Source organism: Syngnathus floridae, chromosome 12 (assembly GCF_059516105.1).
Source record: "Syngnathus floridae isolate MCC-2025c chromosome 12, RoL_Sflo_1.0, whole genome shotgun sequence".
NCBI lineage: Eukaryota > Metazoa > Chordata > Actinopteri > Syngnathiformes > Syngnathidae > Syngnathus > Syngnathus floridae.
The window spans coordinates 8773820-8801139 of record NC_142424.1 but is presented as its reverse complement, the minus strand read 5'-3'; the positions used below and the strand labels follow the sequence as shown (position 1 = coordinate 8801139).

Below are 27320 nucleotides of genomic sequence, written 5' to 3'. Positions count from 1 at the left end.
TAGGAAATATATCAAAAGTCATTTGTTATTTCAAAGTGCTCAGAAATATATATCAGATCATAAAGTTATAAAAACCTTTCTCATCACCACTTATCAAAAATGTCTAGTTATGTCTTCTTTATTGATTTGGTGTGTAGGTATAATTATATGCTTAAAATGTTGCTTTTATTTATTTAATATGTGAATATACTTGTCTGCTTATGTACTTTATTCAATGAGGTTTGAGCATATCTGTTTTTGTAGCTAGGCAGGACTTTTTGTATTTCGACCTCATTCCTTCAGCGGCTCTGCCGAACCCCTGAGACCGACTCACTGAACCCCTAGGGTTCGATCGAACCCAGGTTAAGAACCACTGCTCCAACCAGTCAGAATAAATTCATTTTTTGTTGGCGCTCTGCATCCGAGTCCTCTCCTTGATCCAAGCCTGACAGGAAGAAGTTAAAGAACTTCAATACGACCGATACAATATGTATAGAATTATTCTCTTATTTTTACCGGCTGTCGTGGGAACAAAAATCCATCTTGTTACTGTCATACATGCAGATCCATCCGTTTTCTGTACCGCTGTGTACCCACTACGGGGGTCGCGGGCGTGCTGGAGCCTATCCCAGCAGTCATCGGGCAGTAGGCGGGGGACACCCTGAACCGGTTGCCAGCCGATCCCAGGGCACACAGTGACGAACAACCATCCGCACTCACACCTAGGGGCAATTTGGAGTGCTCAATCAGCCTACCAAGCATGTTTTGTGGATGTGGGAGGAAACCGGAGTGCCTGGAGGAAACCCACGCAGGCACAGGGAGAACATGCAAACTCCACAAAGGAAATGAACCGGCACCCTCTTAACTGTGAGCCAGACATGCTAACCAGTGCGCCACAGATAATCGTCAAATAATCAATCATAAAAGATACAGAAACCAAATGGTCACGCATCATTTGCTCAACACACAGTATCCCATGGGCCCAGCCATCGATTTGGCCACCCACAGGCAGCTGGCACCTCGTAGCAAATTGGGACTTCATATTTTTACCCTGTTCCGGAGTCGTTCTGTGGTACCACTTGTCGCGCTTATTTTCAAAATCACTTGCAACAATATATTGATTAATGGTATAACATAGTTGACCGATTTCCAATTATTTGCCCTTCAGTATAAATGATGCAAAAAGGAAATAAAAACATTAAACCTTTGCTTAATTATTTAACTGATATAAAAAAAAAAATCCTTTTCCAAGAGGCCATTGGAATGAAAGTGTTTGCAAGTGATTAGTTGTTTGAATAGGTTCTTGTTGAGTATTTGTTTTGTAAAACAGCCTCTGATGTCAAGATGATGTCAAGACTGTTTCAAATGGGTCTTTCTTTAACTACATATTTGTTCAAAAATGTTATTCTATCAAATCTATCGAGATTTCATTAAAAAAGATAAAGCCTTTTGTTTTTAAATTTTGCTAAATGTTTTGGTGGGGATGAACAGTTTCATTTACATGCTTTCAGTCAAAACATTTAGAAAGAAAAATCCCCCAATTGTAATCAGTTGCTTTTATTTTGAAATTTTGGAAAAAAAACCGACATTTTTCTGACAGCAGTGATCAAGTAATATACTGCTATCAGTAATCAAAAATGCAATAATTGGATTATAAATTTACACGATATACAGTGAATTGTAGATGCAGTAACATACCGAAGAAACAACAGTGAAAACCAACATTTTTCTGGCAGCAGTGATCAAGTAATATAATGCAGTCAGTAATCAAAAATGCAATAACTGGATATACAGCTACATGATATACAGTGAATTGTAGCTGCAGTAACATACCGAAGAAAATGATGGATTATGGAAAATACTGGATTATCCTTCCAGTGAAATACTGTCATTTCTACGGTGTTGAGTTGTAGACAACATTGGCAGTAACAAAACTCTCTTGACTCATTATTTGTAATCATACAATCTTTAGAAGCTTTCTTTGACCGGCATAAAACAAAAAGTTGTCGAGTCTGGGCTCCCTTTTTAAAGGGTTATTAGGACTACACCACATGATTAAAAAACAAAACAAAGAACAATACTGACTTTGGACTTTCATTCAAACTTAAAAACTATTCTCGTCTCTCACATTCTTACGATTGTGCTCATTGAAAGCACTGCAATCAGTGTGTTTTGCTCTTTGAGTGAGTGACCTTGTTTACGAAAAGGCAGTCAAAGTTTTCAAGCGCGCAAAAAACAATAGTAGGACAAACAGGCCCCGAGTAGAGTCGAGTATTAGTGAACATAGAATGCTTGGTCACATTTCATCTGGACACATCTAGTTGGCTAATAACGGCTAAGCTAAATGCTATACACTTGTGCAAAGGTGTTATTACAATTTTGATACTATTTATAATTATTGAGCAGAGTCGGGAGGGCATTAAATCTTCTTCTTCGATGACTTGCTTAGGGGGCGCCATTGTCAAATTTCTCCATGGGCATCGATTGGTCTTGAGCCATTGGGAACTGACACAGCGAGGCTGTCACCAAGGTGGACTCTACCCGTGGCTTCAATTAGGTAATTGGAATGCGCACTGTGGGCATCTTGCACATGAAGCTGTTGACTTGGGTGCAAGACATTAGCTTCCATTTTCCAGTCTGAAAGAAAACAATCAGTTTCAGTGGACCGCATAGGTATTCTTCCAAATGCTCTTTTGGGCACCCACCTGCCGTAACAGAGCCACGCAGTGCTTGCCGAGGGCAACTCGCTGGTTGGGTTCCCCTGCGGCCCATGGGGTGAAGGTCACCTTGTGGCGGTCCGACCACACGAACATGCCGGGAAGCGCCAGGTCGTTCAGTCCGGTCCACATGTCGCTGGTTTCTGCAGAGGATGGATGGGAACAGAGCTCTCATCCAGTTTTCAGGTATTGCAGTTATTCTACGGAGACTGTTAATTAACGTTTGGGATGCGCACCAAAGTTGGAGGCATTTTTCACCCACGCCTGCTCGACCTTGGTGCGGATAGACACCAGTTCGGCACCAAAACCACGGCAGACTTGTTGAGCATCAGACCAGGCCTTTTCGTCGTCAAAAGGTTTGTAGCAGAATCCCGCAAACTCCTCCCAGTCAGGTGCCGAGCATCTGGGCTCTGCAGGTGAGACCCCGTGTGAGTTTTAGTGGTCATGACAGTTGGGGTGACATAAAGAAATGGGGTTTTGAACTCACCCCCATCGGCAAACGTGTAAGACACACCCAGTGGGTCGTCCAAACTGCAGATAGGAAAGCGGTAATTAGCTGGTGACTCTTCATGGGACTTTTCTGTCAAAGTTGGCTACTCACTGTCTGGAGATGATCCCGTTCCCAGTGGAGCCCGTGTAGACTTGCTGTTTGAGAGCTCGCATCACAATACAATCTCCTCCAATGTTATTCTGAATGACGCCAGCGTGAATGGCGGCGGCGCAAATGTGCGAGCTCTGCATTTACACAAAGTTGCAGTCACATACAAGAACTCGACCGGTGGGTGAGGCACTCATGTACCTCAGAGTAGACCAATGTTCCAAAGACAACGTGTTTGGCACAGCCTGGTGGACAGTAGAACCTGCGGAAGGCACGCACACGTTGTGAAATTGACGACAGGCAGTCATCGTCATGAAACACCGTGTCGCGTGTCACTCACGTCATCGAATCGGTCAAGTGGAGGCTGTTGAACCGTCTGGCACAGGTCATCGCATCTGTCGGACACAAGACGAGATCATCGCATGTTTTGGCCTTGTTGTTTTCGGCAACCAAAGCGGTGGATTGTGTTGCTCACCGTCATGTGCGCATCCCAAGATGTCTAAGCGGAGGCCAAATTCTGGACGATTCTCCAGCGGCAGAATGCGGACGTACTGAGCGAACGCGGGCGTCTCAAGCAGATGAGTCCCACCACCGATGAACTAGAAACAGAATGTTTCCTTGTTTGTCGTGACAAGATTGGAGGATGAGGTTGCGGTCGACCTGATTAGCCCCGTGCTCACCTTCCCGTTAGGGTGTTTGGTCCACTTCCTCCTATCAACGCTCATCTTCATCTCAAGTTGGATGTCCCAGGAGCGGGTATTGTCGCTATCACACCCCTGGGTCACGATCGCCGTCACCTTTCTCTTGTGACCGAGGTTCACCTGGATCCAGCTGCCGACGGCTGGAGGGGACAAGACATTAGAACGCTCAGGAGACCACAGTGCCAAGCTGTCAATTATCTGCGTACGATCTTTTGACGGTTTCCAGCAGGACTCCCCGTTGAGGCGGGCTTTTTCTGGGGTGGCGTCTTCCATCGAGGAGGAGGCTTTGAAGAAAGAGTCTGCGAGGCTCCCGTCCGCAATGCCCAGACTGTCAAGACATACTGAGGACAGCCAAAAGTTATTTTCATTTGGAAGGGATGCTTAAAGGCCAAATAAAATACAAATCTGCCCATCTATCCTCTTGTGGGACTCCTTGCATTATTGCAGAGCAGAAGATCACGAGACACAAAGCCCACCTTTGTGTTCACAGCTATAGACCATCTCCAGATATTTGGAGGTGGCAGGGCAGGAATCGTCCTCCAAAAGCTCAATGTGGCATTTTTGGTGGCCGTTGCACATTTTCCTGTAGCGAGGGAGGATGCCTTCCACTGCGCAGTACTCTGCAAGTTACAACACACCAGTGAGTCTGAGTGGGCCTGATGAGCATTGAGGCACCTGAATTGAGTTCACCAAGACAAAGTTGAACAAAACTAGCACGTTTCTGAGTACAGACTCATTCTGGGATTTGAGCGGTTTGTAAGCATTGGTTCATTTTCATTACGTTCCATAGCGTGCTAAAGTTCTTTGGAGATTTTCAGGAGGAGACCGAAACAGGCTGAATGAGCTTTCAGAGGTTGGCAGACAAATGACTTAATTGGAAGCATCAAAATGGTGGATTCTCAGGTCTTTACCGTCGTCGTATGAGTCGCTGTCCTCCGAGCAAACGTCGTCACTCCGGCGACCGTAAAAGGCGGACTGGATGCTGATGCGGCTTTGATTCTGGCCCTCACCCTCACACACGAGGTCAGCGGAACGGTTATTGCAGACAAGGATCTCCTTAAAGCCTGCAAAAACATTGTCATGTCATTTTTCTCCCACATCGTTGGAAGCCACGGTGCAAGGAGACTTACTGTCATGAGGCTTCGAAGGTTTTGGAGTTTTTCCTGCAAGACAAAAAAGCCAAAGACACGAGTCAGCACGTTGTGAGAATCCGCTGAGCATTGCCACATCATACCTCTTTTCTTGCAGATGTAGCCTCTTTTCTTGCGGCAATCGTCAAACTTCCAGCGGCCATTTCTTGTGAGTAAGGAAAGACAGGATGCACCAGAGAGGTCACCGGGGTCATCTGGAAGGAGACGACAGATGCTCAGTTCCATTCCTCCGCAACATTTCAGACAAACATCGATTGGGTGTTTGACCCACCTCCGTCCATGAGGACGTAACCAAACGGGGATCCGTCAGTCCATTCGCTGCCGTCTTTCGTGATGTTGTTGTTGACGCCCAACCACAGAGAGGGAGCGCTCGGCAGAAAAGTGTACAAACCTTTGAAGGTAAATGGTAAAATGTGCAACAAGAGTTTGAAACGTTCTCGTTGGTGCTCGGCTCGCTGACGGCTTCTTCTAGGGTGAGCAAAGATAGACCAACTGCTCAACATGCAATCCCGAAGCATCGTAGATTCAAGTGTATTAAAGGTTGACCTCCTGGTAACGTCAGGAGCTCTGCCCATCTTGGGGGAATTCAACAGCCCTTCAGAGACCTGACGGATGGACAGCTTACTTTGTATAAATGCCTGTTCATGTGAGTCGGTGATACTGAGCAGGTCGCCTCCGCGGAGGAGGCAGTCGTCTCGCGCCTTCTGCCACGTCTTGGTGGGCCTGCGTTGGATCAGGTAGCAGAAGTCGTCGGAGGATCGGTCCAGCCACCAACCGCACTTTGCACTCCAGCCTGCAAGCAAGAGTCAAGTCACCTGAGGGCAAACCGGCAAGAAGAGACCGCATGTCGACTGCCGGGTGGGGCGCCCACCTGCCGGCGGAGGAAGAACAAACTCTTGGACCATGGCTGCAAGAAAGGAAGAGGGATGGTTATGAGAGAGCATATAAAAGTGCAAAGTGATTGGTCGTCTTTTTCTGACCTTTTTTACAGATGAATGGCTGACTTTCGGTGCAGGGCCAATCCTCAAGTTGACCAGTCGGCGACAAGGAAGAGCAACCACCACGCCCTTTCGGCCCGTTTGGCACCCACACAATGTTGCCCTGCCGACGACACGCCAGATGTGACTTTGGTGCGTTTGGGCTTGCTTCCCGCCGCATTTCCTCCAAAATGATGAGTCCTTTTTTCCTCCCACTGATCGATATTTTCTCAACCCTTTCCAACAGTATGACTTGAATTCATTTGACAATTTTCTTCCACTTAACTCACAACTTGAGTTTTATACTCGAACTTTTCCAGTCATTTTATTCTCAGAAATGTCTAACCTTAACCTCTGAAATTCTGCACTTTGATTTTTCACTTCATTCACTTTCATTCTTATCATTTCATAACAGTCCTTGTTAATGCTTCAGCTGATTAACACCTTCAATGTTGATCTCTTTTTGAAACATGGTGACCATTCTTGCCAAAGTCTGTTTTTTGTTCCTCCTTATTCGGTAAAACGTTGTTCTGTTAAAATTGGACTTTTGTCCTCACTTGGAACTTTTACCTTCTAATATGAAATCTCCATTCTGGGCAAATAACTTTTGTAGACCTCTCTAAACGTTTTGCTTACTGTAGGTGTTGCGTCGCTCCACTCAAAGTTGTCCTTGTTCTTCTTGAGTCCCACCCAAGATTGCAAGCCTCTTACAGAGGGCGCGTGAGCTTGAGGAAATCAAACAAGCAAGAAAATTTAGCACAAGAAGAGCATCCAAACGTGTCAGACGTTGTGAAGTGCGAGGACGATTGCTGGCATCGGCAGTTTTTCTTGACGCTCACCAGCCAAGAATTTCCCCTCGTCCCATGAGAGGACGCTGGCCAAGTGACCGTTCCATTTTCCGCAGAACCTCTCGGCTCCCTCCCAAGTTTGCTTCATCCGCTCAAAGTGATAGCAAGAGTCCTTGTACAGGAAGTTGCCAGTGTCGCAGGAGGAAGCTGAAGCCGCCAAGAAATATGGATTACAAAACCGCAAGGAGACGATGTAGGTGTGTAAAGAAGCTTTGCTGCCACTCACTCTCCACTCGATTGTAGCCGAATCCATAGTCCTTGTAGGAACACAGCCGTCCTTCCGGGCAGGCTGCAGAGGGACGAGGTGATTACAATTTTCTCCTTTGAGCGTCAACATCACAACGGATGTGCATACTTACCGTTGGGTGGACGTTTGCACATGTACGCCAATGAGGATCTGCACGAGCCATGTCTCCACTTGCCAGGTTGACTGTCTACGTGCACACCTTGGTTGACGTACGCACAGGATTCAATGGTGGAGCTATCAAGAGAAGTCATGAAAAACAAGAAACACATTCGACAAATGGGCCAAACCGTTTTTTGGCAATTATCTCGCCGTGTGACAATAAAAGGACGCAAAGAGGTGACCTTCTTACCTTCCGTCTTGACGGAAGTCCCTGTTGGCGTAGGTCGGCGTCAAACCGGTGTCGGACCAAGTCAGCATCTTTTCCCCCGCTTCAGAAAACTGACACCAGGCCTCGTCGCAGTTCTGCAAAGTCCAAACCGGTTGTCAATAGCGTAGCAGTAGCGAACCAACAGCCGCCTGCTTGCGCTTCTGTCTCACCAGATTCGAGAGTCCGATCCAGAACGGCTTGTCGCCCATTTTCTCCTTCACAAACTTTTCCTCGTCCTCCGAAGTGATGGAGACCAGGTCACCGCCCTCCCAGACGCATTTGTAACGAGCCCCCAGCCAACCATTGGTTGTCTCCATCTTCTTGTAGCAATTTGAGCTGTGAGGACTCCATCCGTTGACTGTGTCACATGTTGGCTCGTGATCGGATAATTCTGATGAAACAGCAAAATTGCCTGGGTCATATTTTTATGTTTGGTGAAAAACAGATATTCAGCTAAACAGGCAAGACTGCAGTCGGACGAATTCCGTTTTTCCTTAATTGAATAACTTGCATGACTAACTATCTACGATTGACAAGGCTTTAGAGGAGCTTGGGTATTTAGGGCTATTATATAGTCACAAGGGATAAAAAAAGGCTATTTTCTTTTCACAAGATAATCATTAACCAGTGTGGCTTGTGGCCAGACATGTTTGTTTTTTACTCAAGTGCTGCCCATAAGATGGCGGTACTCTTGAAATAATCCCACATTCAACTTTAACTTCACTTGGTGTCTTATCATTGTCAGCTTGCTAAAGAGTTTAAAAAAAGACAGTTGTCTCTCACATAACACACAGGAAAAAAGTTGACAAAAAGGTTTATGTCAATTTGGGTAAAAGAGCAAGTTTGGAGTAAGAATCAGACCAAACTGTTTTGCGCAGAAAACCCCGTTTTTATGCAAAACAACCCCCAAAATGCAGTTTCCTGGGTTGGCCCATTTTTTAACCCAGCAGCGGAGCCACCCTACCATGATACAAACCAGTCATCCTTCCAAAGTTCTAATTAGAGTACAACAATTGCAAAGTTGGTTATTGTAGGCACCTCCTCCAGAACTGAACAACATCCATGCTACACACGAAAGAGGACCAGTGCCTGGCGCCTGGCCGGCGGGGTCATTATGGTGACGGAAGCCCACCATAGAGGCTGTTGAACACAGAAATCCCGATGCACTATCTCCGCTCAAAAGAGCTGACGGCCACTAAATCAGCTGACGTTTTTTGACCACTTGAGAAGATATCAATTTGAGCAGGTTGACATGTCACATTTTGGGGAGCTGCGCTAAATGCAGGCAGGCAGGGTTTTTCCCCAAGAAGGTCTTTCTAAAATGCAGTGGCGGTTCTAGTCGTTTTTACCAAGGTCTCAGAAGGTTCACTTTGGAGGTCAGAGGTTATAACAACCTCCACACACAGACATTTTAAATTTTTTCACATTTTATGCATTCCCTGAATGTCAAGTTTTATGCATGGTGCATGAATCACATATTTTGTGCAATTTCCAACTCGGGCTGCCAGAAGTGATTATTTAGCTAATGGACTAGTCACTATTAAATCGCAGCATAGCTCAACAGCGAGCAGATGATCTTGCATAACCCTCATTAGCTTACAGCTTGGATTCTTTATGCTATGAAAGTAAAGTGAAAATAAAGGCAAGCATCGTCATGCCATTTTCGTTTTGGATAGTTTGAAGTCACCGACTTACCATGAAGAGGCTGCTGAGGCTTTGCCGGGATTCCTGGAAGACAAAAGCCAAAGACACGAGTCAGCAACGTTGTGAGAATCCACTGAGCGCCGCCACGTCTTACCTCTTTTCTTGCAGATGTAGCCCCTTTTCTTCCTGCAATCGTCAAACTTCCAGCGGCCGTTGCTTGTGAGTAAGGAAAGACAGGATGCGCCAGAGAGGTCACCGGGGTCATCTGGAAGGAGACGACAGATGCTCAGCTCCGTTCCTCCGCAACATCGGAGACAAACATTGGTTAGGTTTTTGACCCACCTCCGTCCATGACCACGTAACGAAACGGGGATCCGTCAGTCCATTCGCTGCCGTCTTTCGTGATGTTGTTGTTGGCGCCCAACCACAGAGAGGGAGAGCTCGGCAGAAAAGTGTACAGACCTTTGGAGGTGAATGGTAAAATGTGCAACAAGAGTTTGAAACATTCTCGTTGGCGCTCTGCTCGCAGGGGGGAGCAAAGATAGACCAACTGCTCATTGGTGGCCACGCTGTACCGATGAAGAGGCACGTGATTTGAAATGAATGTTAAATGCATAAATGTTAAAGGTGGTCAGCGGAAACAAATTGAAATAAATGTTAAATGCGTAAATGTTAAAGGTGGTCAGCGGAAACACAGGTGACGTCTGGAGCCCCGCCCGTGTTGGGGGATTTGAACACCTCTGATTGCGACCGGACAAACAGACAGCCTACTTTGTGTGAAGGCCTGTTCGCGCGAGTCGGCGATGCTGAGCAGGTCGCCTCCGCGGCGGAGGCAGTCGTCTCGCGCCTTCTGCCACGTCTTGGTGGGTCTGCGTTGGATAAGGTAGCAGAAGTCGTCGGAGGATCGGTCCGGCCACCAGCCGCACTTTGCACTCCAGCCTGCAAGCGAGACTCCCGTCACTCAAGGGCAAACCGGTGACAAGAAACCACGTGTCGACTGCTGGGTGGGACGCCCACCTGCCGGCGGAGGAAGAACAAACTCTTGGACCTTGGCTGCAAGGAAAAGAGAGGAGTCATTAGCACTCTTCGAAGTGCAAGGTGAGTGCTCTTCATTTTCGGACCTTTTTTACAAATGAATGGCCGAATATTGGTGCAGGGCCAGTCCTCAACTTGTCCAGTTGGCGACAGTGCACAGCAATCACCACGTCCTGTCGGCCCGTTTGGCACCCACGCAATGTTGCCCTGCGGACGACACGCCGAACATGACTTTGCCGCATTTGGTGTAACTTGCGTGTTTGGTGGAACCTTTGCCCTCCGATATGACACCTTCATTCAGGGCAAATGACAACGTTTGTAGACTGCTCTAAATGTTTCATTTACTGTAGGCGTTGCGTCGCTCCACTCAAAGTTGTTCTTGTTCTTCTTGAGTCCCACCCAAGCTTGCAATCCTCCTACATCTGGCGCATGAGCTTGAAGATATCAGAGAAGCGAGGAAATTTAGCACAAGAAGAGCATTCAAATTTTGTGAAGTGCTAGATGACGATTGCTGGTCTCGTCAGTTGGTCTTGGCGCTCACCGGCCAAGAATTGGCTATCAACCAGTGATTGGACGCTGGCCAGGTGACCGTTCCATTCTCTGCAGAACTTCTCGGCTGCCTCCCAAGTACGCTTCATCCCCTCAAAGTGATAGCAAGAGTCCCTGTACAGGAAGTCGCCAGTGCCGCAGGAGGAAGCTGAAGCCACCAAAAAAACCTGGATTACAAATCCACAACAAGACGTTGCAGGTGTGGAAAAAACAGCCTCGCTGCCACTCACTCTCCACTCGATTGTAGCCGAATGCGTAGTCTTTGTAGGAACACAGCCGTCCGTCCGGGCAGGCTGCAGGGGGACGACGTGATTGCAAGTTTTTCTCCTTTGAGCGTCAAAATCACAACGGACGGGCAGACTTACCGTCGAGCGGCCGCTCGCACATGTACGCCAATGAGGATCCGCACGAGCCATGTCTCCACTTTCCAGGCTGACTCTCTACGTGCACACCTTGGTTGACGTACGCGCAGGATTCATGGTCGGAACTGCTGAGAAAAAGGTCGGGAAAAAGGAGACACACATGCGACAAACGTGCCAATATGGAGGCTTTTCCTCCTTTCTCATCAATACGTATGCTCTCTCAAAATTCGCAGATGGGATCCATAATCTCGCTGTGTGTTCCGCCTGACAACAAAAGGACGCAAAGAGGTGACCTTCTTACCTTCTATCTTGACGCGAGTCCCAGTTGGCATAGGTCGGCGTCACGCCGGTGTCGGACAAAGACAGTCTTTTTTCTCCTGCTTCAAAAAACTGACACCAGGCCACGTCGCAGTTCTGCCGAAACCAATCGCAGGTGACGGTTAGGTACCAGTGGAAAGTCAACGCATTCTACCGCTTTCGTCTCACCAGATTGGAACGTCCGATCCAGAACGGTTTGTCGCCCATTTGCTCCTTCACAAAGCTTTCCTCGTATGACGAGGTGATGGAGACCAGGTCGCCGCCCTCCCAGACGCAGTCGTAACGAGCCCCCAGCCAACCGTTGGTGGTCTCCATCTTCTTGTAGCAGTTGGAGCCAAAGCGTCGCCACCCTTTGGTCCTTTCACATGTCTGAACGACTGAGGAGACATTTGGGGATTACGCACTCAGTTTCAGGCAAATGTGTCATCTGCATCGAAACTCACATGAGACAAAAAATGTGTCCGCTGACACACATTGGGGAGAATTGGCCGAGCATCTCGTCTTACCTCTTCTCTTGCAGACGTAGCCGCGCTTCTTCTCGCAATCGACAACCTCTATGCCGCCCTTGCCACTGAGTAAGGAGTTGCATCGTCGGCCGGGGGGGTCACCAGGGTTACCTGGAGGGAGACCACAGATGCTCAGCGCTCCTTTGTTCCTCCATACATCGGCCAGGTTTTAGACCCACTTGCGCCCAAAAGGACGGAACTCGGTGAGGATTCGTCAGACTGCTTGCTGCCGACTTCAACAACGATGTCGCTGGCGTCCAACCACAAAGAGGAACCGCTTGGCAGAAGCCCTTTGGGTCAAAGGTAAATACAGAAGGTTGACTGACGCATCTTACAGAGGCAAGTGCAAAATGCTTAACTAAAACAAAGTGTGGGTGAAGTCTGGGTTGGGTCCTAGTTGGTGGGGGTCACAAGGTTATTTTTGGTCTTTTCTTTGGAATGACAGAAACTCGGCAAAAAGCGCAGCAGACTGTAGACGGCCTACCTCGTATGAAGGTATGTTCGTTCGAGTCGGTGATGGCGAGCAGGTTGCCTCTGAGGCGGGTGCACTTGTCTCGCGCCTCCTTCCAGGTCTTGTTGGCCATGTCGTGGATCAAGTAGCACAAGTCGTTGGCGGGGTTCTCCCGCCACCAGCCGCACTTTGCACTCTTGCCTGCAAGCGAGACTCAAGTCACTTGAGGCCAAACAAGATTCTGCAAGTGGGCTTCAGGCTGGGACGCCCACCTGATGCTGATGCCGACGCCGGAAGAAGCGGAAGAGAAGCTCTGGCCTTGCCTGCAAGGATGCGAGAGGGGTCAAATGAGAGAGCAATGAGAAGACAAAGGGCAAATGGGAGGTTGTGACTTTCTGACCTTTTTGACAGATGGATGGACGAAGGTCAGTACAGCCCTCAAGCTGAATTTCTCCATTCTCATTCAATTTTGCGCAGTCATCTGAATTTTGAATGAGGTTCTTTGTGACGTTGTCCTGCAGAGGATACAGCGTGTTTGGTGTTGCAATTGCTCAGATAGCTTCCCGCAAAATTTCCTTCAAAGTCACCTCACTGGTTCAAATCTGTTTTTCGTCTTACCATTCTCACCATTTCCGGAACCAATAGAAATTGTTGCGATATTCCAACCTGAGTTTCAGATTGAAGCTTTCCAAACCCTAAACTGTTAATTTTTATTCTGAAAAACGTTTTCTTGTGAAATCTTATTGTTTTTTTTCTCTTATATATCACAATTCTAAGCCATCAAACTAAAGGACATTTTTGACTTCTTGTAACAAATTCAAATCTATTTAACAGGAAGACCATTCTTGTCAGATTTCTCCTCTCTATTGAATCACCTGTGCTCTACTAAAATGACAGTTTTTAATGTTTTGCTTTCCAACATGACAGCTTCATGAGTGACAATTTTTTAGACCTGCGTTGCAAATGTGTCACTTACTGTAGATGATCCGTGGAACCACTCAAATGTTCTTTTCTTGAGTCCCAGCCAAGGTTGAGATCCTTCTCGCACGTGAGCTTGAGGAAAGCAGAACGAGCAATTGTGACGATGTCGAGAAAACATGGCGGGACGATTGGTCAGTTTGTCTTGGCGCTCACCAGCCAAAAATTGTCTGTCGACCGGTGAGGGGATGCTGGCCAAGAGACCTCTCTTTTCCTTGCAGAAATCTTCAGCCGCTTGCCAAGTTTTAGGTGTCCCCTCAAAGTGATAACAAGAGTCCTTGTACAGGAACTCGTTAGAGTCACAGTAGGAAGCTGAAAGCCAAAATAAACTCATTAGAAAACCACAACGAGACGGAGTAGGTGTAAAACGAAAAAGCAACTCATTAGGAAACGACAACGAGAGGCTGCGGGTGTCAGAAGAAGCGTCGCTCCACTCACTCTCCACTCGACTGTAAGTGTAACCCAAGTCTTTGTAGGAACACGGCCATCCATCTGGGCAGTCTGCAGAAAGATGACATGGTTGCACTTTTCTCCTTTCACGTCAAACGTGCAGACTTACCGTCGGGCGACCGCTCGCACATGTACGCCAATGAGGATCTGCACGAGCCACGTCTCCACTTGCTAGGCTGACTGTCTCCGTGCACACCTTGGTTGACGTACACGCAGGATTCATCGTCGGAGCTGTTGAGAAAAGTCGGAAAAAGCGAGACACATCCGACAAACGTGCCAATTTGGAGGTTTTGCCCTTTTTTTCTGATGAAAACTCACCCCCAAAAGCATTTTTTTAGAAAGCAATTTGAAAATATCACCGTGCATCCCACCTGACCCAGGATGCAAAGAGGTGATCTTCTTACCTCTGGTCTTGACGCGGGTCCCAGTTGGCGTAGGTCGGCGTCACACTGGTGTAGGACCAAGTCACACTCTTTTCGCCCGCTTTAAAAAACTGACACCAGGTCTCGTTGCAGTTCTGCAGAGTCCAAACTCATTGTCAATGGTGTACCGATAGTGAGCCAACAGCCACTTGCTCGCGGTTCCATCTCAACTACCAGTCGCCAGCCAACAGCAGCCTGCACTTACCAGATTGGAGAGTCCGATCCAGAACGGTTTGTTGCCCATTTGCTCCATCACAAACATTTCCTCGTCTTCAGAGGTGATGGAGACAAGGTCGCCGCCCTCCCAGAGGCAGTTGTGACGAGCCCCCAGCCAACCGTTCGGGGTCTCCATCTTCTTGTAACAGTTTGAGCCGTGAGGACTCCATCCGTTGACTGTGTCACATGTTGGCTCATGATGGGTTAAAGCTGATGAAACATCAAAGTTCCCATGGTCATTTTTCAACCTTTGATGAAAACCAGATTTCTGCATTCCCTTCACGTCACATTTTTCTGCATCGCGCATAAATATATTTATATAATACATATCTAAGTGAAATTTTCAACTCGGGCTGCTACAGATGATTATTTAGCGAATAGAATAGTCACCCATGGTATAGTCACTATACTGCGAGCTGATCTTGCATAACCCTCATTCGCTTACAGCCTGAATTCTTTACGCTATGAAAGTAAAGTAAAAATAAAGACAAGCATCGTCATGTCATTTTTGTTTTGCATCGTTTGAAGTCACCGTTCAGAGACTTACCATGAAGAGGCTGCTGAGGCTTTGCCGGGATTCCTGGAAGACAAAAGCCAAAGACACGAGTCAGCACGTTGCGAGAATCCACTGAGCGTCGCCACGTCTTACCTCTTTTCTTGCAGATGTAGCCTCTTTTCTTGCGGCAATCGTCAAACTTCCAGCGGCCGTTTCTTGTGAGTAAGGAAAGACAGGATGCACCAGAGAGGTCACCGGGGTCATCTGGAAGGAGACGACAGATGCTCAGCTCCATTCCTCTGCAACATCGCAGGCAAACATCGGTTGGGTTTCGGGACACACCTCTGTCCATGAACATGTAACCGAACGGGGATCCGTCAGTCCACTCGCTGCCGTCTTTCGTGATGTCGTTGTTGACGCCCAACCACAGAGAGGGAGCGCTCGACAGAGAAGTGTACAGACCTTTGGAGGTAAATGGTAGAATATGCAACATGAGTTTGAAACCTTCTCGTTGGCGCTCTGCTCGCTGATGGCTCGCTGACTGCTCATTGCATGCATGTGAGGTCTGGAGCTCTGCCCATGTTGGGGGAATTCAACAGCCCTGACGGCAACCTGACGGACGGACGGACAGCCTACCTTGTATGACTGTCTGTTCATTTGAGTCGGCGATGCTGAGCAGGTCGCCTCCTCGGAGGAGGCAGTCGTCTCGCGCCTTCTGCCACGTCTTGGTGGGCTTGTGCTGGATCAAGTAGCAGAAGTCGTCGGAGGATCGGTCCAGCCACCAACCGCACTTTGCACTCCAGCCTGCAAGCGAGAGTCAAGTCACCTGAGGGCAAACCGCTAACAAGAGACCACATGTCGACTGCCGGGTGGGGCGCCCACCTGCCGGCGGAGGAAGAACAAACTCTTGGACCATAGCTGCAAGAAAGGAAGAGGGATGGTTATGAGAGAGCATATAAAAGTGCAAGATGATTGGTCGTCATTTTCTGACCTTTTCTACAGATGAATGGCTGACTTTTGGTGCAGGGCCAATCCTCAAGTTGACCAGTCGGCGACAAGGCAGAGCAGCCACCACGCCTTTTCGGCCCGTTTGGCACCCACACAATGTTGCCCTGCCGACGACACGCCAGGTGTGACTTTGGTGCGTTTGGGCTCGCTTCCCACCGCATTTCCTCCAAAATGATGAGTCCTTTTTTCCTCCCACTGATCGGTATTTTCTCAACCCTTTCCTACAGTATGACTTGAATTCATTTGACAATTTTCTTCCAGTTAATGCTTCAGCTGATTAACACCTTCAATGTTTATCTCTTTTTGTAACATGGTGATCATTCTTGCCAAAGTCTAACTTTCATTGTTCTGTAGAATTTGGCTTCCGATATGACACTTTCAGTCTGAGCAAATGACAACTTTGGTAGACTGCTCTAAACGTTCCCCTTACCGTAGGTGTTGCGTCGCTCCACTCAAAGTTGTCCTTGTTCTTCTTGAGTCCCACCCAGGATTGCACTCCTCCTGCATATGGCGCGTGAGCTTGAGGATATCAAAGGAAGGAAGGAAATTTAGCACAAGAAGAGCATCGTGTTAGACATTGTGACGCGCTAGGGGACGATAGCTGGCATCGGCAGTTTGTCTTGAAGCTCACCAGCCAAGAATTGGCCCTCAACCAGTGAGTGGACGCTGGCCAGGTGACCGTTCCATTCTCTGCAGAACACCTCGGCAGCCTCCCAAGTTCGCTTCATCCCCTCAAAGTGAAAGCAAGAGTCCCTGTACAGGAAGTCGCCAGTGTCGCAGGAGGAAGCTAAAGCCGCCAAGAAACATAGATTACAGAAGCACAACGGCAGGTGTGGAAAAGAAGCGTCACTGCCACTCACTCTCCGCTCGACTGTAGCTGAATCCGTAGTCTTTGTAGGAACACAGCCGTCCTAACGGGCAGGCTGCAGGGGGACGACGTGATTGCATTTTTTTTCTCCTTTCAGCGTCAACATCAATAGAACGTGCAGACTTACCGTCGAGCGGCCGCTCGCACATGTACGCCAATGAGGATCCGCATGAGCCATGTCTCCATTTTCCAGGCTGACTATCTACGTGCACACCTTGGCGGACGTACGTGCAAGATTCATCGTTGGAGCTGTCGGCAAAAAGCGTGAGAAACGAGACACACATCCGACAGACGGGCTACGTTTTTTTTCTCCATTTTCTGATCAAAAGTATAAAAAGGTGCTTCATGGCATGCTCACACAATTTAAAAAAGGGGTTCCAAAATCTCCCCGTGCATCTTGCCCGACACAGGACCCAAAGAGGTGACCTTCCTACCTTCCGTCTTGACTCGAGGTCCAGTTAGCGTAGGTCGGCGTCATAGCAGTGTCGGACCAAGTCAGCTTCTTTTCTCCCGCTTTAAAAAACTGACACCAGACCTCGTTGCAGTCCTGCCATGGCAAAAACAATACTGGTTGTCACTCAAGTACCAGTAGGAAGCCCACTTGCGCTTCCGTCTCACCAGATTGGAGAGTCCGATCCAGAACGGCTTGTCGCCCATTTGCTCCGTCACAAACTTCTCCTCATCCTCCGAGGTGATGGAGACCAGGTCGCCCCCCTCCCAGACGCAGTCGTAACGAGCCCCCAGCCAACCGTTGGTGGTCTCCATCTTCCTGTAGCAGCTGGAGCCGAAGCCGTGCCACCCATTGGTCATTTCACATGTTTGAATGCCTGAGGGAACATTTTGGGATTACTCTGACGTAATAACGCAACGGTTTTTGTCTTCTTTGCTAGAATAAGTCATTCAGTTTCAGCCAATTGCGTCACCTGCATCACCACTCACATCAGAGCAAAAACTTTACAATTGCCAGTCTGGTCCTCTCGGCTGATAACGCAAGTTGGGGAAAATCGACCCAGCGTCTCGTCTTACCTCTTCTCCTACAGACGTAGCCGCTCTTCTTCTCACAATCGACAACTTCCATGCCGCCCTTGCCATGAAGTAAGGAGTTGCAGCGTCGGCCGGAGGGATCACCAGGGTTACCTTGAAAGAGACCACAGATGCTCAGCGCTCCTTCGTTCCTTCATACATCGGCCAGGTTTTAGACCCACTTGCGCCCAGAAGGACGGAACTCGGTGAGGATTCGTCAGACTGCTTGCTGCCGACTTCAACATTGGTGTCGCTGGCGTCCAACCACAAAGAGGAACCGCTTCCCGGAACCCCTTTGGGTCAAAGGTAAATAGAGAACACAAGGTTGAAACATCTTACAGATGCGAGTCCAAAACGCTTAACTAAAATGAAGTGATGGTGATGTCTGGGTTGGGTCCTTGTTGGCGGGGGTCACAAGCTTATTTTTGGTCTATCCTTTGGAATGACAGAAACTCGGCAAAATGTTGACGTGAGTCGGTGGTCTCTCGATGGATTCTTTCATTAAGTACTTCAGCTGCGCCAAAAAGCGAAGCAGACCGAGGACGACCTACCGTGTATGAAGTTGTGGTCCTGTAAATCGGTGATGGCGAGCAGGTTGCCTCTGCGGCGGGCGCACTCGTCTCGCGCCTCCTTCCAGGTCAAGTTGGCCGTGTCGTGGATCAGGTAGCAGAAGTCGTTGGCGGGGTTCTCCCGCCACAAGCCGCACTTTGCACTCTTGCCTGCAAATGAGACTCGAGTCACTCGAGGGCAAACAAGATTCTGCGTGCGGGCTGCAGGTTAGGACGCCCACCTGATGCTAACGCCGGAAGAGGCGGAAGAGAAGCTCTGGCCTTGCCTGCAAGGATGTGAGAGGGGTCAAATATGAGAGAGCAATGAGAAGACAAAGGGCAAATGAGAGGTTGTGACTTTCTGACCTTTTTGACAGATGGATGGACGAGTGACACTAGTACAACTGTCGATCTGAACTTGTCCAGCACCATCCAATTTTGTGCAGGCACCTGAATAATTATGAGGATGCCACGGGACATCAACCTGCGGACGACAGTGGACATGACTCGAGCGTTTTTGTTGTTGCAGTTGCTCGGATGGCTTCCCACCACATTCCTTCAAAGTCACTTCATTGATTCAAATCGCTCAACTTCATGTTCACAAGCTCTATCTCACAATAAGAATTGTTGCGATGTTACAGCCCCCTTCCAACTTTCTGATTGGAACTAAAAAATGTTTCCCCGTAAAATGAATGGTGCACTTTAATTCTACAAATCATGTCATATTTTTTTCCTTGTAAATTACAATGGTCATTTTTTCACTTGTAACATGACTCAATACAAGTCAAAGTCAAATCTATTTGACAGGAAGACCATTCTTGTCCGATTTTTCCAGTTTCAACCAGCTTTGTTCTGCTGAAATGACACTTTTCAACTTTATCCTTCGAACGTAACAGCTTCATTAGGGCAAAGTGACAACTTTTTAGACCTCCATTGTCACTTACTGTCGATGATCCGTCGCGCCACTCAAATTTGCCATTGTTCTTCTTGAGTCCCAGCCAAGAATACCATCCTATTCGCCGGTGAGCTTGAGGAAAGCAGAACAAGCACTTGTGGTGAAAAATTGCAGGACGATTGCCAGCATGGTCAATTTGTCTTGGTGCTCACCAGCCAAAAACTGTCCGTCAACCTGTGAGTGCACGCTGGCCAAGAGACCTCCCTTTTCCTTGCAGAAATCTTCAGCCGCTTGCCAAGTTCTATTCCTCCCCTCAAAATGGTAACAGGAGTCCTTGTACAGGAACTCGCCAGAGTCGCAGTAGGAAGCTGAAAGCCAAAAGAAACTAATTAGAAAACCACCACGACAATGCAGTTTGGGTGTAGAAAGAAGCGTCGCTGCCACTCAACTCTCAACTTGACTGTAGGTGTGACCGAAGTCTTTGTAGGAACATGGCCATCCCTCCGGGCAGTCTGCAAAAAGATGGCACGGTTGCGCTTTTCTCCTTTCAGCGTCATCATCGCAACGGACGTGTGGACTTACCGTCGGGCGACCGCTTGCACATGTACGCCAATGAGGATCCGCACGAGCCATGTCTCCACTTTCCAGGCTGACTCTCTACGTGCACACCTTGGTTGACGTACGCACAGGTTTCATTGTTGGAGCTGTTGGGAAAAGTCGCGAGTCACACATCTGACGAACAAGCCAATTTGGAGTTTATTTTCCTCTTTCCCGATAAAAAGAAAACAAAAGCTTTTTTATACCTCATCACATCTTTACACATGTTTGGAAAGGGGTTCCAAAATCTCCCCGTGCATCTCGCTTGACACAGGACGCAAAGAGGTGTTCTCCTACCTTCCGCCTTGGCTTGAGGTCCAGCTAGCGTAGGTCGGGCTTACGCCGGTGTCGGACCAAGTCAGCCCCTTTTCTCCCGCTTCAAAAAACTGACACCAGTCCTTGTCGCAGACCTGCCAAAAACAATACTGGTTGTCACTCGAGCACCAGTAGGAAGCCCACTTGCGCTTTCGCCTCACCAGATTGGAGAGTCCGATCCAGAACGGCTTGTCGCCCATTTGCTCCTTCACAAACTTCTCCTCATCCTCTGAAGTGATGGAGACAAGGTCGCCGCCCTCCCAGAGGCAGTCGTGACGAGCCCCCAGCCAACCGTTGGAGGTCTCCATCTTCTTGTAACAGTTTGAGCCGTGAGGACTCCATCCGTTGTCTGTGTCACATGTTGCCTCATGATCGGTCGATCCTGATGAAACAGCAAGTTGCCTTGTCATTTTTCAACCTTTGGTGAAAACCAGAAATCCAGCAAACAGGCATGAAGTGCATTGCCACCTTTATCAGATCACCAAATGATTCCCGAGCGCGGCACCGCTGCTGCTCACTGCTCCCCTCTCCCCCAGGGGATGGATCAAAATCACACGAGGATGGGTTAAATGCCGAGGACAAGTTTCACCACACCCAGATGTGTGTGAGACGACGATCATTGGGACTTTTGGGACTTTATATCACTTTTTGACAGATTAAGTCACCTGTATAGCGGACAATCCCCAACTGACAAGACTTAGGTGGGCATTTTAGGGCTATTAGTCTGAAAGAATACTGTCCCAAGAGATAAACAAGGCAATTTATTTCATCAGTAGTCACAACAGGACCGCTGAAGAATTTTCAAGTGGCGATATCAAAATGTATTTTAATATTGATTGAGGTTTAAGGCAAAAACGTGCATGTATTGTGTTGTGTGTTGTTTTTAACCGTAACGCTTTCCCCGGTAACGAGTTACTTTATTCAGTAATACAATTAATCACTCGACCTCGTTGGCGGGGTTCTCCCGCCACCAGCCGCAATTTGCACTCTTGCCTGCAAGCGAGACTCGAGTCACTTAAGGGCAAGCAAGATTCTGCGTGCGGGCTGCAGGCTGGGACACCCACCTGATGCTGACGCCGAAAGAAGCGGAAGAGAAGCTCTGGCCTTGCCTGCAAGGAGGTGAGAGCGGTCAAATATGAGAGAGCAATGAGAAGACAAAGGGCAAATGAGAGGTTGTGACTTTCTGACCTTTTTGACAGATGGATGGACGAGTGACACGAGTACAACTGTCGATCTCAACTTCTCCATCACTATTCAATTTTGTGCAGTCACCTGAATATTTAGTATGATACCACGGGACATCATCCTGCGGACGACAGTGGACATGACTCGAGCGTTTTTGGTGTTGCAGTTGCTCGGATGGCTTCCCACCACATTCCTTCAAAGTCACTTCATTGATTCAAATCTCTCAAATTCATGTTCACAAGCTCTATCTCACAACAAGAATTGTTGCCATGTTACAACCCCCTTCCAACTTTCTGATTGGAACTTTTCAATAAAAAATGTCTCCCTGTATAATGAATGGTGCACTTTGTTTCTACAATTCGTGTCACTGTTTTTTCCTTGTAAATTACAATGGTCATCCCTCATAAATCTAAGACATTTTTCACTTGTAACATGACTCAATACAAGTCAAAGTCAAATCTATTTGACAGGATGACCATTCTTGTCAGATTTTTCCTTCTATTTCAATCAACTCTATTCTACTAAAATGACACTTTTTAATTCTTGCCTTCTAACATGACAGCTTCATTGGGGCAAAGTGACAACTTTTTAGACCTCCCTTGCACACATTGTCACTTACTGTAGATGATCCGTCGCGCCACTCAAATTTGCCATTGTTCTTCTTGAGTCCCAGCCAAGAAAACACTCCTATTCGCCGGTGAGCTTGAGGAAAGCAGAACAAACACTTGTGGTGAAAAATTGCGGGACGATTGCTGGGATGGTCAGGTTGTTTAAGCGCTCACCACTCAAGAATAGGCCGTCAACCTTTGAGTGGACGCTGGCCAAGTGACCTCCCTCTTCCTTGCACAAATCTTCAGCATCTTGCCAGGTTTTATATCTCCCCTCGAAAAGGTAACAAGAGTCCTTGTACAGGAACTCGCCAGAGTCGCAGTAGGAAGCTGAAAGCCAAAAGAAACTAATTAGGAAACCACGAGATGGCGCTGGTGTCAAAAGGAGCGTCGCTGCCACTCACTCTCCACTCGACTGTAAGTGTAACCCAAGTCTTTGTAGGAACACGGCCATCCGTCCGGGCAGTCTGCAGAAAGATGGCACGGTTGCACTTTGCTCCTTTCAGCGCCAACATCGCAACGGACGTGTGGATTTACCGTCGGGCGACCGCTCGCACATGTACGCCAACGAGGATCCGCACGAGCCATGTCTCCACTTTCCATGCTGACTGTCTTGGTACACACCTTGGTTGACGTACGCGCAGGATTCATTGTCGGAGCTGTTGGGAAAAGGCGTGAAAACCGAGACACACATCAGACAAACGGGCCAATTTGGTGGTTTTTTTTCCTCGTTCACGTCCTCGGATAACGTGCATCCCACCTGACACAGGATGCAAAGATGTGATCTTCTTACCTTCCGCCTTGGTCTGAGGTCCAGTTAGCGTAGGTCGGGGTCACACCGGTGTCGGACCAGTTCAGTCTCTTTTCTCCCTCTTCGAATAAGTTACAATGGTCCTTGTCGCAGACCTGCCGAAACCAATCCCGTTGTCAATGGCGTACCAAAAGCTCGCCAGCAGTATGCTTCATCGAAAGGATTTGATATTAAATATCCCTTGAAGATTGGGGTCAAACGTTTTGTACTTGAAAAAACAAAACTCGTATGTACTTGAAAAAAGGGAAACTTAAATCTGAAAATAAACGAGCTGATCTTAAAACTAGAAAAACAAAACAACGTAGTAAAACAAAACACTTGTGTGAAAGTGTTTTTGAGTTCGCCTTGGTAATATTTTGGAATAAAGTATTTATTTTCAGGTTTCACCGCATTTCATTTTCATGATTTGAGATCTTTTTTCCAGTTGCATGTATTCTGATTCGCATTATTTTCAGGTTCAACTCTTGTTTTTTCAGATTGGGATCTTTTTTATTCAGGTTCAAATCTTTTTCAGTTGTAATCCCAAATCTGGCGTGGGGCGAGGTGCTCGCTGAGCGGGGCGTGGAATCACAAAGGACAGCTTAAGTGGAAGGCTTAATTGGAACCACTGCCCAGACAGAGACAGCGCTCTCAGGGAACGTAAGAACTAAAACAAATGGATTTTAAGGGCAAAGTTCAAAACGTTTGACCCCAGTCTACTCCATACAACAGCCGCTTGCGTTTCCGTCTCACCAGATTGGAGAGTCCGATCCAGAACGGCTTGTCGCCCATTTGCTCCTTCACAAACTTTTCCTCCTCCTCGGAGGTGATGGAGACCAGGTCGCCGCCCTCCCAGAGGCAGTCGTGACGAGCTCCCCGCCAACCGTTGGTTGTGTCTATCTTCTTGTAGCATTTGGAGCCGTGAGAATTCCATCCGTGGTCTGTGTCACATGGCGTATGACGGGTTACACCTGATGAACCATCAAAGTTGCCATGGTCATTTTTCAACTCTTGGTAAAAACCAGAAATTCAGCAAACAAGCAAGAATGCACGCCACCTAACTGTGTCACCTGCATGACTGACAATCCACCATTGACAAGACTTACAAAGGACTTGGGAATTTAGGGCTATTAGCCTGAAATAATAGCGTCACAAAAATATCAACAAGGCACATTTTTTCAGAGGATGACCAGTTTCAATATGCTGAATAATTTCAAGAACTGAACGGAGGAGATTCAGTCCAATTCTGTCGTTCTGCCACTCGGAGAAAGAAGTTTTTCTTTTTTTTAACTCAAGTTCTGCCCACACGATGGCGCTACAGGTCTAAAATCTCCACATCAAACTTTTTTTTTTTTTTTTCATCGACTGCCAAAAGATACATTTGCAATAAAGGAAGACGTGTTGACAAGTCACGCCTCTTGTTGTAACAAAGCGACAGAACAAAGTCCTTCTGCTCTCCCCCCCCCCCCCAACACACACACACGTTTCAAAGTATTTTCCCTTTTTTTTTTATATTGGAATGAGACAAACTCAATGTGTGGTTGCGAATATTAAAGCCAATAGTGGTCTCCCTATGTGACGCGCGTCAAAGTCAAAGTCTCCTTTATTGTCAATTCCTTCGCATGTCAAGACACACAAAGAGATCGAAATTACGTTTCCCACTATCCCACGGTGACAAGACAGAGTTAGTTTTGTTTGGAGGGATGGACAAATAAAAGTGCAAGGTTAAAATCAAAGTGGATCATATGATATTCTTTTCGATTCAGTTGGATCAATATTGCACGTCCTATTAGATATAATAGGAGATCTTTACCAAGAGAGATTTGATCACTTGTACTTATCCTTACAATGATGTACGCCTTTAATGTAGAACGGACATCTTCATTACTATTAAGTACAAAATTGACTATTTGCTTATTTTCACGACAGTGCATGTGAGGAGAAAAATAGGGCGTCTGCCTTTCAAGGAAAGTGATACTCTGTATACACTGGATACAATGTCCCATTGTGTCTCGCAATCAATCAGCTTGTTAAAAATGCACAACATAAAAAGACAGTTTGCACTCACATGACTCAAGAAAAAACATTGACCCACAAGGTTTACGTGCATCAGAAAAATAGTTAAGTGACGTCAAGAACATCCACTCTAACAACTCAATTTGGGTCAAAGATTGGACCGAATTTAGGTTACAAACCAGACCGAACTGTTTCGCGCCGAACGATCCATTTTTATACAAAACTCAAAAAATGCCAAAACATCCCATAGTAAATTCACCCAGCTTCCTGAGTCGGTCCACTTTTAACCCAGCAGCGGATCCGCACTGCAATCCGAACCAAATGCCTCCTTCCAAAGTTATAGTAAGAGTACAACATTCGCAAGTTGGACATTTTCTTCAAAGTACTCACCGGCTGCGCAGCTGTACATCAGCCATACGACGCAAACCAGGTGGACCAGCGCCAGGCGCACGGCCAGCGGGGCCATCATGGTGACGGAAGGCCACCAGAGAGGCTCTTGAACGCAGATATCACGATGTGGTGCACACACTAGCTCCGCTCAAAACAGGTAACGGCCGCCGAACGGGCGCTTGCTCCGGTGCTGCTGCTGCTGCTGCTGCTCCTGCTGCTCGGCCCCCACCCACGTGACTCACGCGCATTCGGAAGAGCGCGTTACCGCGGAGACGCTCTTTACGCATGCACGTCTTTGGCTGCGGTAACGCGATATTATTTTGGCCACCTTCGCCCAAACTTTTGACACCACTTTTATTCGGGATGAGGAACAGGGGAAGCAAGCAAAAAAGAGGGACAACCTTTGTGCATGGTCACTTAAACCTACGTCTCAAGCTGAAGCCAAGTAATGCGTAAAAGTAATTTTTACTCGACATCGGTCAAAGTGGATTCAGCTTATGACAACGTTGGCTGACAGAAAGAGCACAAACTTTGCGTCACTAAATCAGCTGACAATTTCTGATCAATTGTGTCCGAGCAGCAATGAGCAGGTTGACACGTCACATTTTGGGCTAGGGAGCCAAATGCTGGCAAGCAGGTCTATTCCACAGAAGGAATGTCTTCTTAAAAGGCACTGGCGGTCCGAGACAGTTTTACCAAGGGGATTGTCTCCCTTTTTGTTGCATATAGTCAACAGGGTTGCAAGAAACGTGTTGAGAAGAAAAGACGTCAATTAACTGCAAAAGATTCGAGAGGAATCAAAGGTGAAGCCACTATGAACCCGTTATCCTCTAGTGTTGTCATAGTTCAGAACTACAACCTACCTGGAGTGTCAAGAAGTACAAGGTGTTCTGTGCTCAAAGACATGGCCAAGGTAAGAAAAGATGAAACCCGACCACCACTAAACAAGAGGCACAAATTGAAACGTCAAAACTGGGCCAAGAAATATCTTAAGACAGAGTTTACGATGAACTGATGAGATGAGAGTGACTCTTGACGGACCAGATGGATGGGCCTGCGGCTGGATCAGTGTTGGGCACAGAGCTCCGTTTTGACTCAGACGCCAGCAAGGTGGAGTCCGGGTATGGGCTAGTGGGACCTTTTCGGGTTGAAGATGGACACAAACTCAACTCCCAAACCTACTGCCAGTTTTTAGAAGATACTTTCTTCATGCAGTGGTACAGGGAAAAGTCAGCATCTTTCAAGAAGACCATGATTTTTATGCAGGACAATGCTCCAGCGCATGCATCAAAGTACTCCACTGCATGGCTAGCCAATGAAGGCCTTAGAGATGAAAGAATGATGACATGGGCCCCCTTCCTCACCAGACCTAAAATCTATTGAGAACTTGTGGGCCCTTTTCCAACGGGAGATTTACAGTGGGGGAAGACAGTACACCTCTCTGAACAGTGTCTGGGAGGCTGGGGTTGTTGCGACACAGAAAATTGAGTGAAACCAAGAGAACCTGAGCATCACTGTGCTGGATACATTTGTTACCAGCAGCATCTTGTCGGAAATATGTCTGGAACAAATTCAGGCTCCAAGATAAGAGAGGTGGCAGACAAAAGAAACCGAGAACTAACACACACAAACGAAGCCTAACTCTCGCACGCACGCACGCACGCACGCACGCACGCACGCACGCACGCACGCACGCACGCACGCACACACGCACACACGCACACTTGCACACACACACACGTTAAGAAATCCTGTCTTCCCAAATGGAGTGTGAGTGTGTATGCGCGTGTGCGTGTGTGTGTGTGTGTGCGTGTGTATGCGTGCGTGTTAAGTTTCGTTTTCTATTCTCTGCCTCCTCCCTTATCTTGAAGACTGAATTTGATACAGAGACATATTTCCAACAAAATGCTGCTTGTTACAAATGTTGCCAACACAGTTATTCTCAGGTTATCTTGGTTCCGTTCAGTCATCCATTGGTGCAACGCTGCCGCACGGTCTCCTTGCCGTCCCAAATCTTCATCAATTGAAATTTTACTCTCTGTGATTCCACCTGTCACAATTGTCT

General features: G+C 47.5%; 1 protein-coding gene across 3 annotated transcripts; it reads right to left on the bottom strand.

Annotated features, from left to right (window-relative positions):
- Window positions 1–1520: 1520 nt before the first annotated feature.
- LOC148389975 (uncharacterized) lies at window positions 1521–25480 on the bottom strand. 3 transcript variants are annotated; one of them, XM_088391747.1, is made up of 79 exons: window positions 25256–25480; window positions 23603–23820; window positions 22853–22965; window positions 22597–22718; window positions 22464–22526; window positions 22234–22389; window positions 22071–22153; window positions 21455–21572; window positions 21331–21375; window positions 20428–20648; window positions 20249–20361; window positions 19937–20058; window positions 19804–19866; window positions 19567–19722; window positions 19404–19486; window positions 18826–18943; window positions 18702–18746; window positions 18463–18630; window positions 18094–18204; window positions 17915–18025; window positions 17507–17715; window positions 17323–17435; window positions 17016–17137; window positions 16881–16943; window positions 16652–16807; window positions 16451–16539; window positions 16004–16124; window positions 15895–15930; window positions 15649–15816; window positions 15355–15474; window positions 15166–15276; window positions 15064–15096; window positions 14506–14726; window positions 14283–14395; window positions 13988–14109; window positions 13867–13929; window positions 13585–13740; window positions 13427–13503; window positions 12851–12965; window positions 12723–12773; window positions 12484–12651; window positions 12179–12289; window positions 12000–12110; window positions 11662–11870; window positions 11477–11589; window positions 11179–11300; window positions 11044–11106; window positions 10806–10961; window positions 10610–10698; window positions 10351–10471; window positions 10247–10282; window positions 10001–10168; window positions 9572–9691; window positions 9384–9494; window positions 9281–9313; window positions 7756–7976; window positions 7568–7680; window positions 7331–7452; window positions 7198–7260; window positions 6963–7118; window positions 6760–6848; window positions 6127–6247; window positions 6018–6053; window positions 5772–5939; window positions 5418–5537; window positions 5230–5340; window positions 5126–5158; window positions 4907–5059; window positions 4472–4615; window positions 4202–4336; window positions 3975–4135; window positions 3770–3893; window positions 3635–3689; window positions 3496–3556; window positions 3298–3431; window positions 3184–3227; window positions 2933–3106; window positions 2685–2839; window positions 1521–2616 (listed from the first exon to the last, which is right to left on the bottom strand). In XM_088391747.1, the coding sequence occupies exons 1-79, from the start codon at window positions 25332–25334 to the stop codon at window positions 2533–2535; spliced, it is 9075 nt and encodes a 3024-aa protein (XP_088247873.1). In that variant the 5' UTR covers window positions 25335–25480; the 3' UTR covers window positions 1521–2532. The 3 variants fall into 3 exon arrangements, with proteins under 3 accessions (XP_088247873.1, XP_088247872.1, XP_088247874.1); XM_088391746.1 differs by having other exon boundaries at window positions 11179–11303; window positions 25256–25476; XM_088391748.1 differs by lacking the exon at window positions 1521–2616 and having other exon boundaries at window positions 2637–2839; window positions 11179–11303; window positions 25256–25477.
- Window positions 25481–27320: the final 1840 nt, after the last annotated feature.

What these genes read in the sequence shown, in the direction of transcription:
- LOC148389975 (XM_088391746.1), bottom strand. Translation starts at nt 25,334, where the DNA reads ATGATGGCCCCGCTGGCCGTGCGCCTGGCGCTGGTCCACCTGGTTTGC. An exon ending in GCCTCAGCAGCCTCTTCATG is followed by an intron (nt 14,727 to 15,063) that starts GTAAGTCTCTGA and finishes ATGTTTCATCAG; the next exon opens with CTTTAACCCATCATGAGCCA. An exon ending in TTACGTGGTCATGGACGGAG is followed by an intron (nt 9,495 to 9,571) that starts GTGGGTCAAAAA and finishes GTCTCCTTCCAG; the next exon opens with ATGACCCCGGTGACCTCTCT.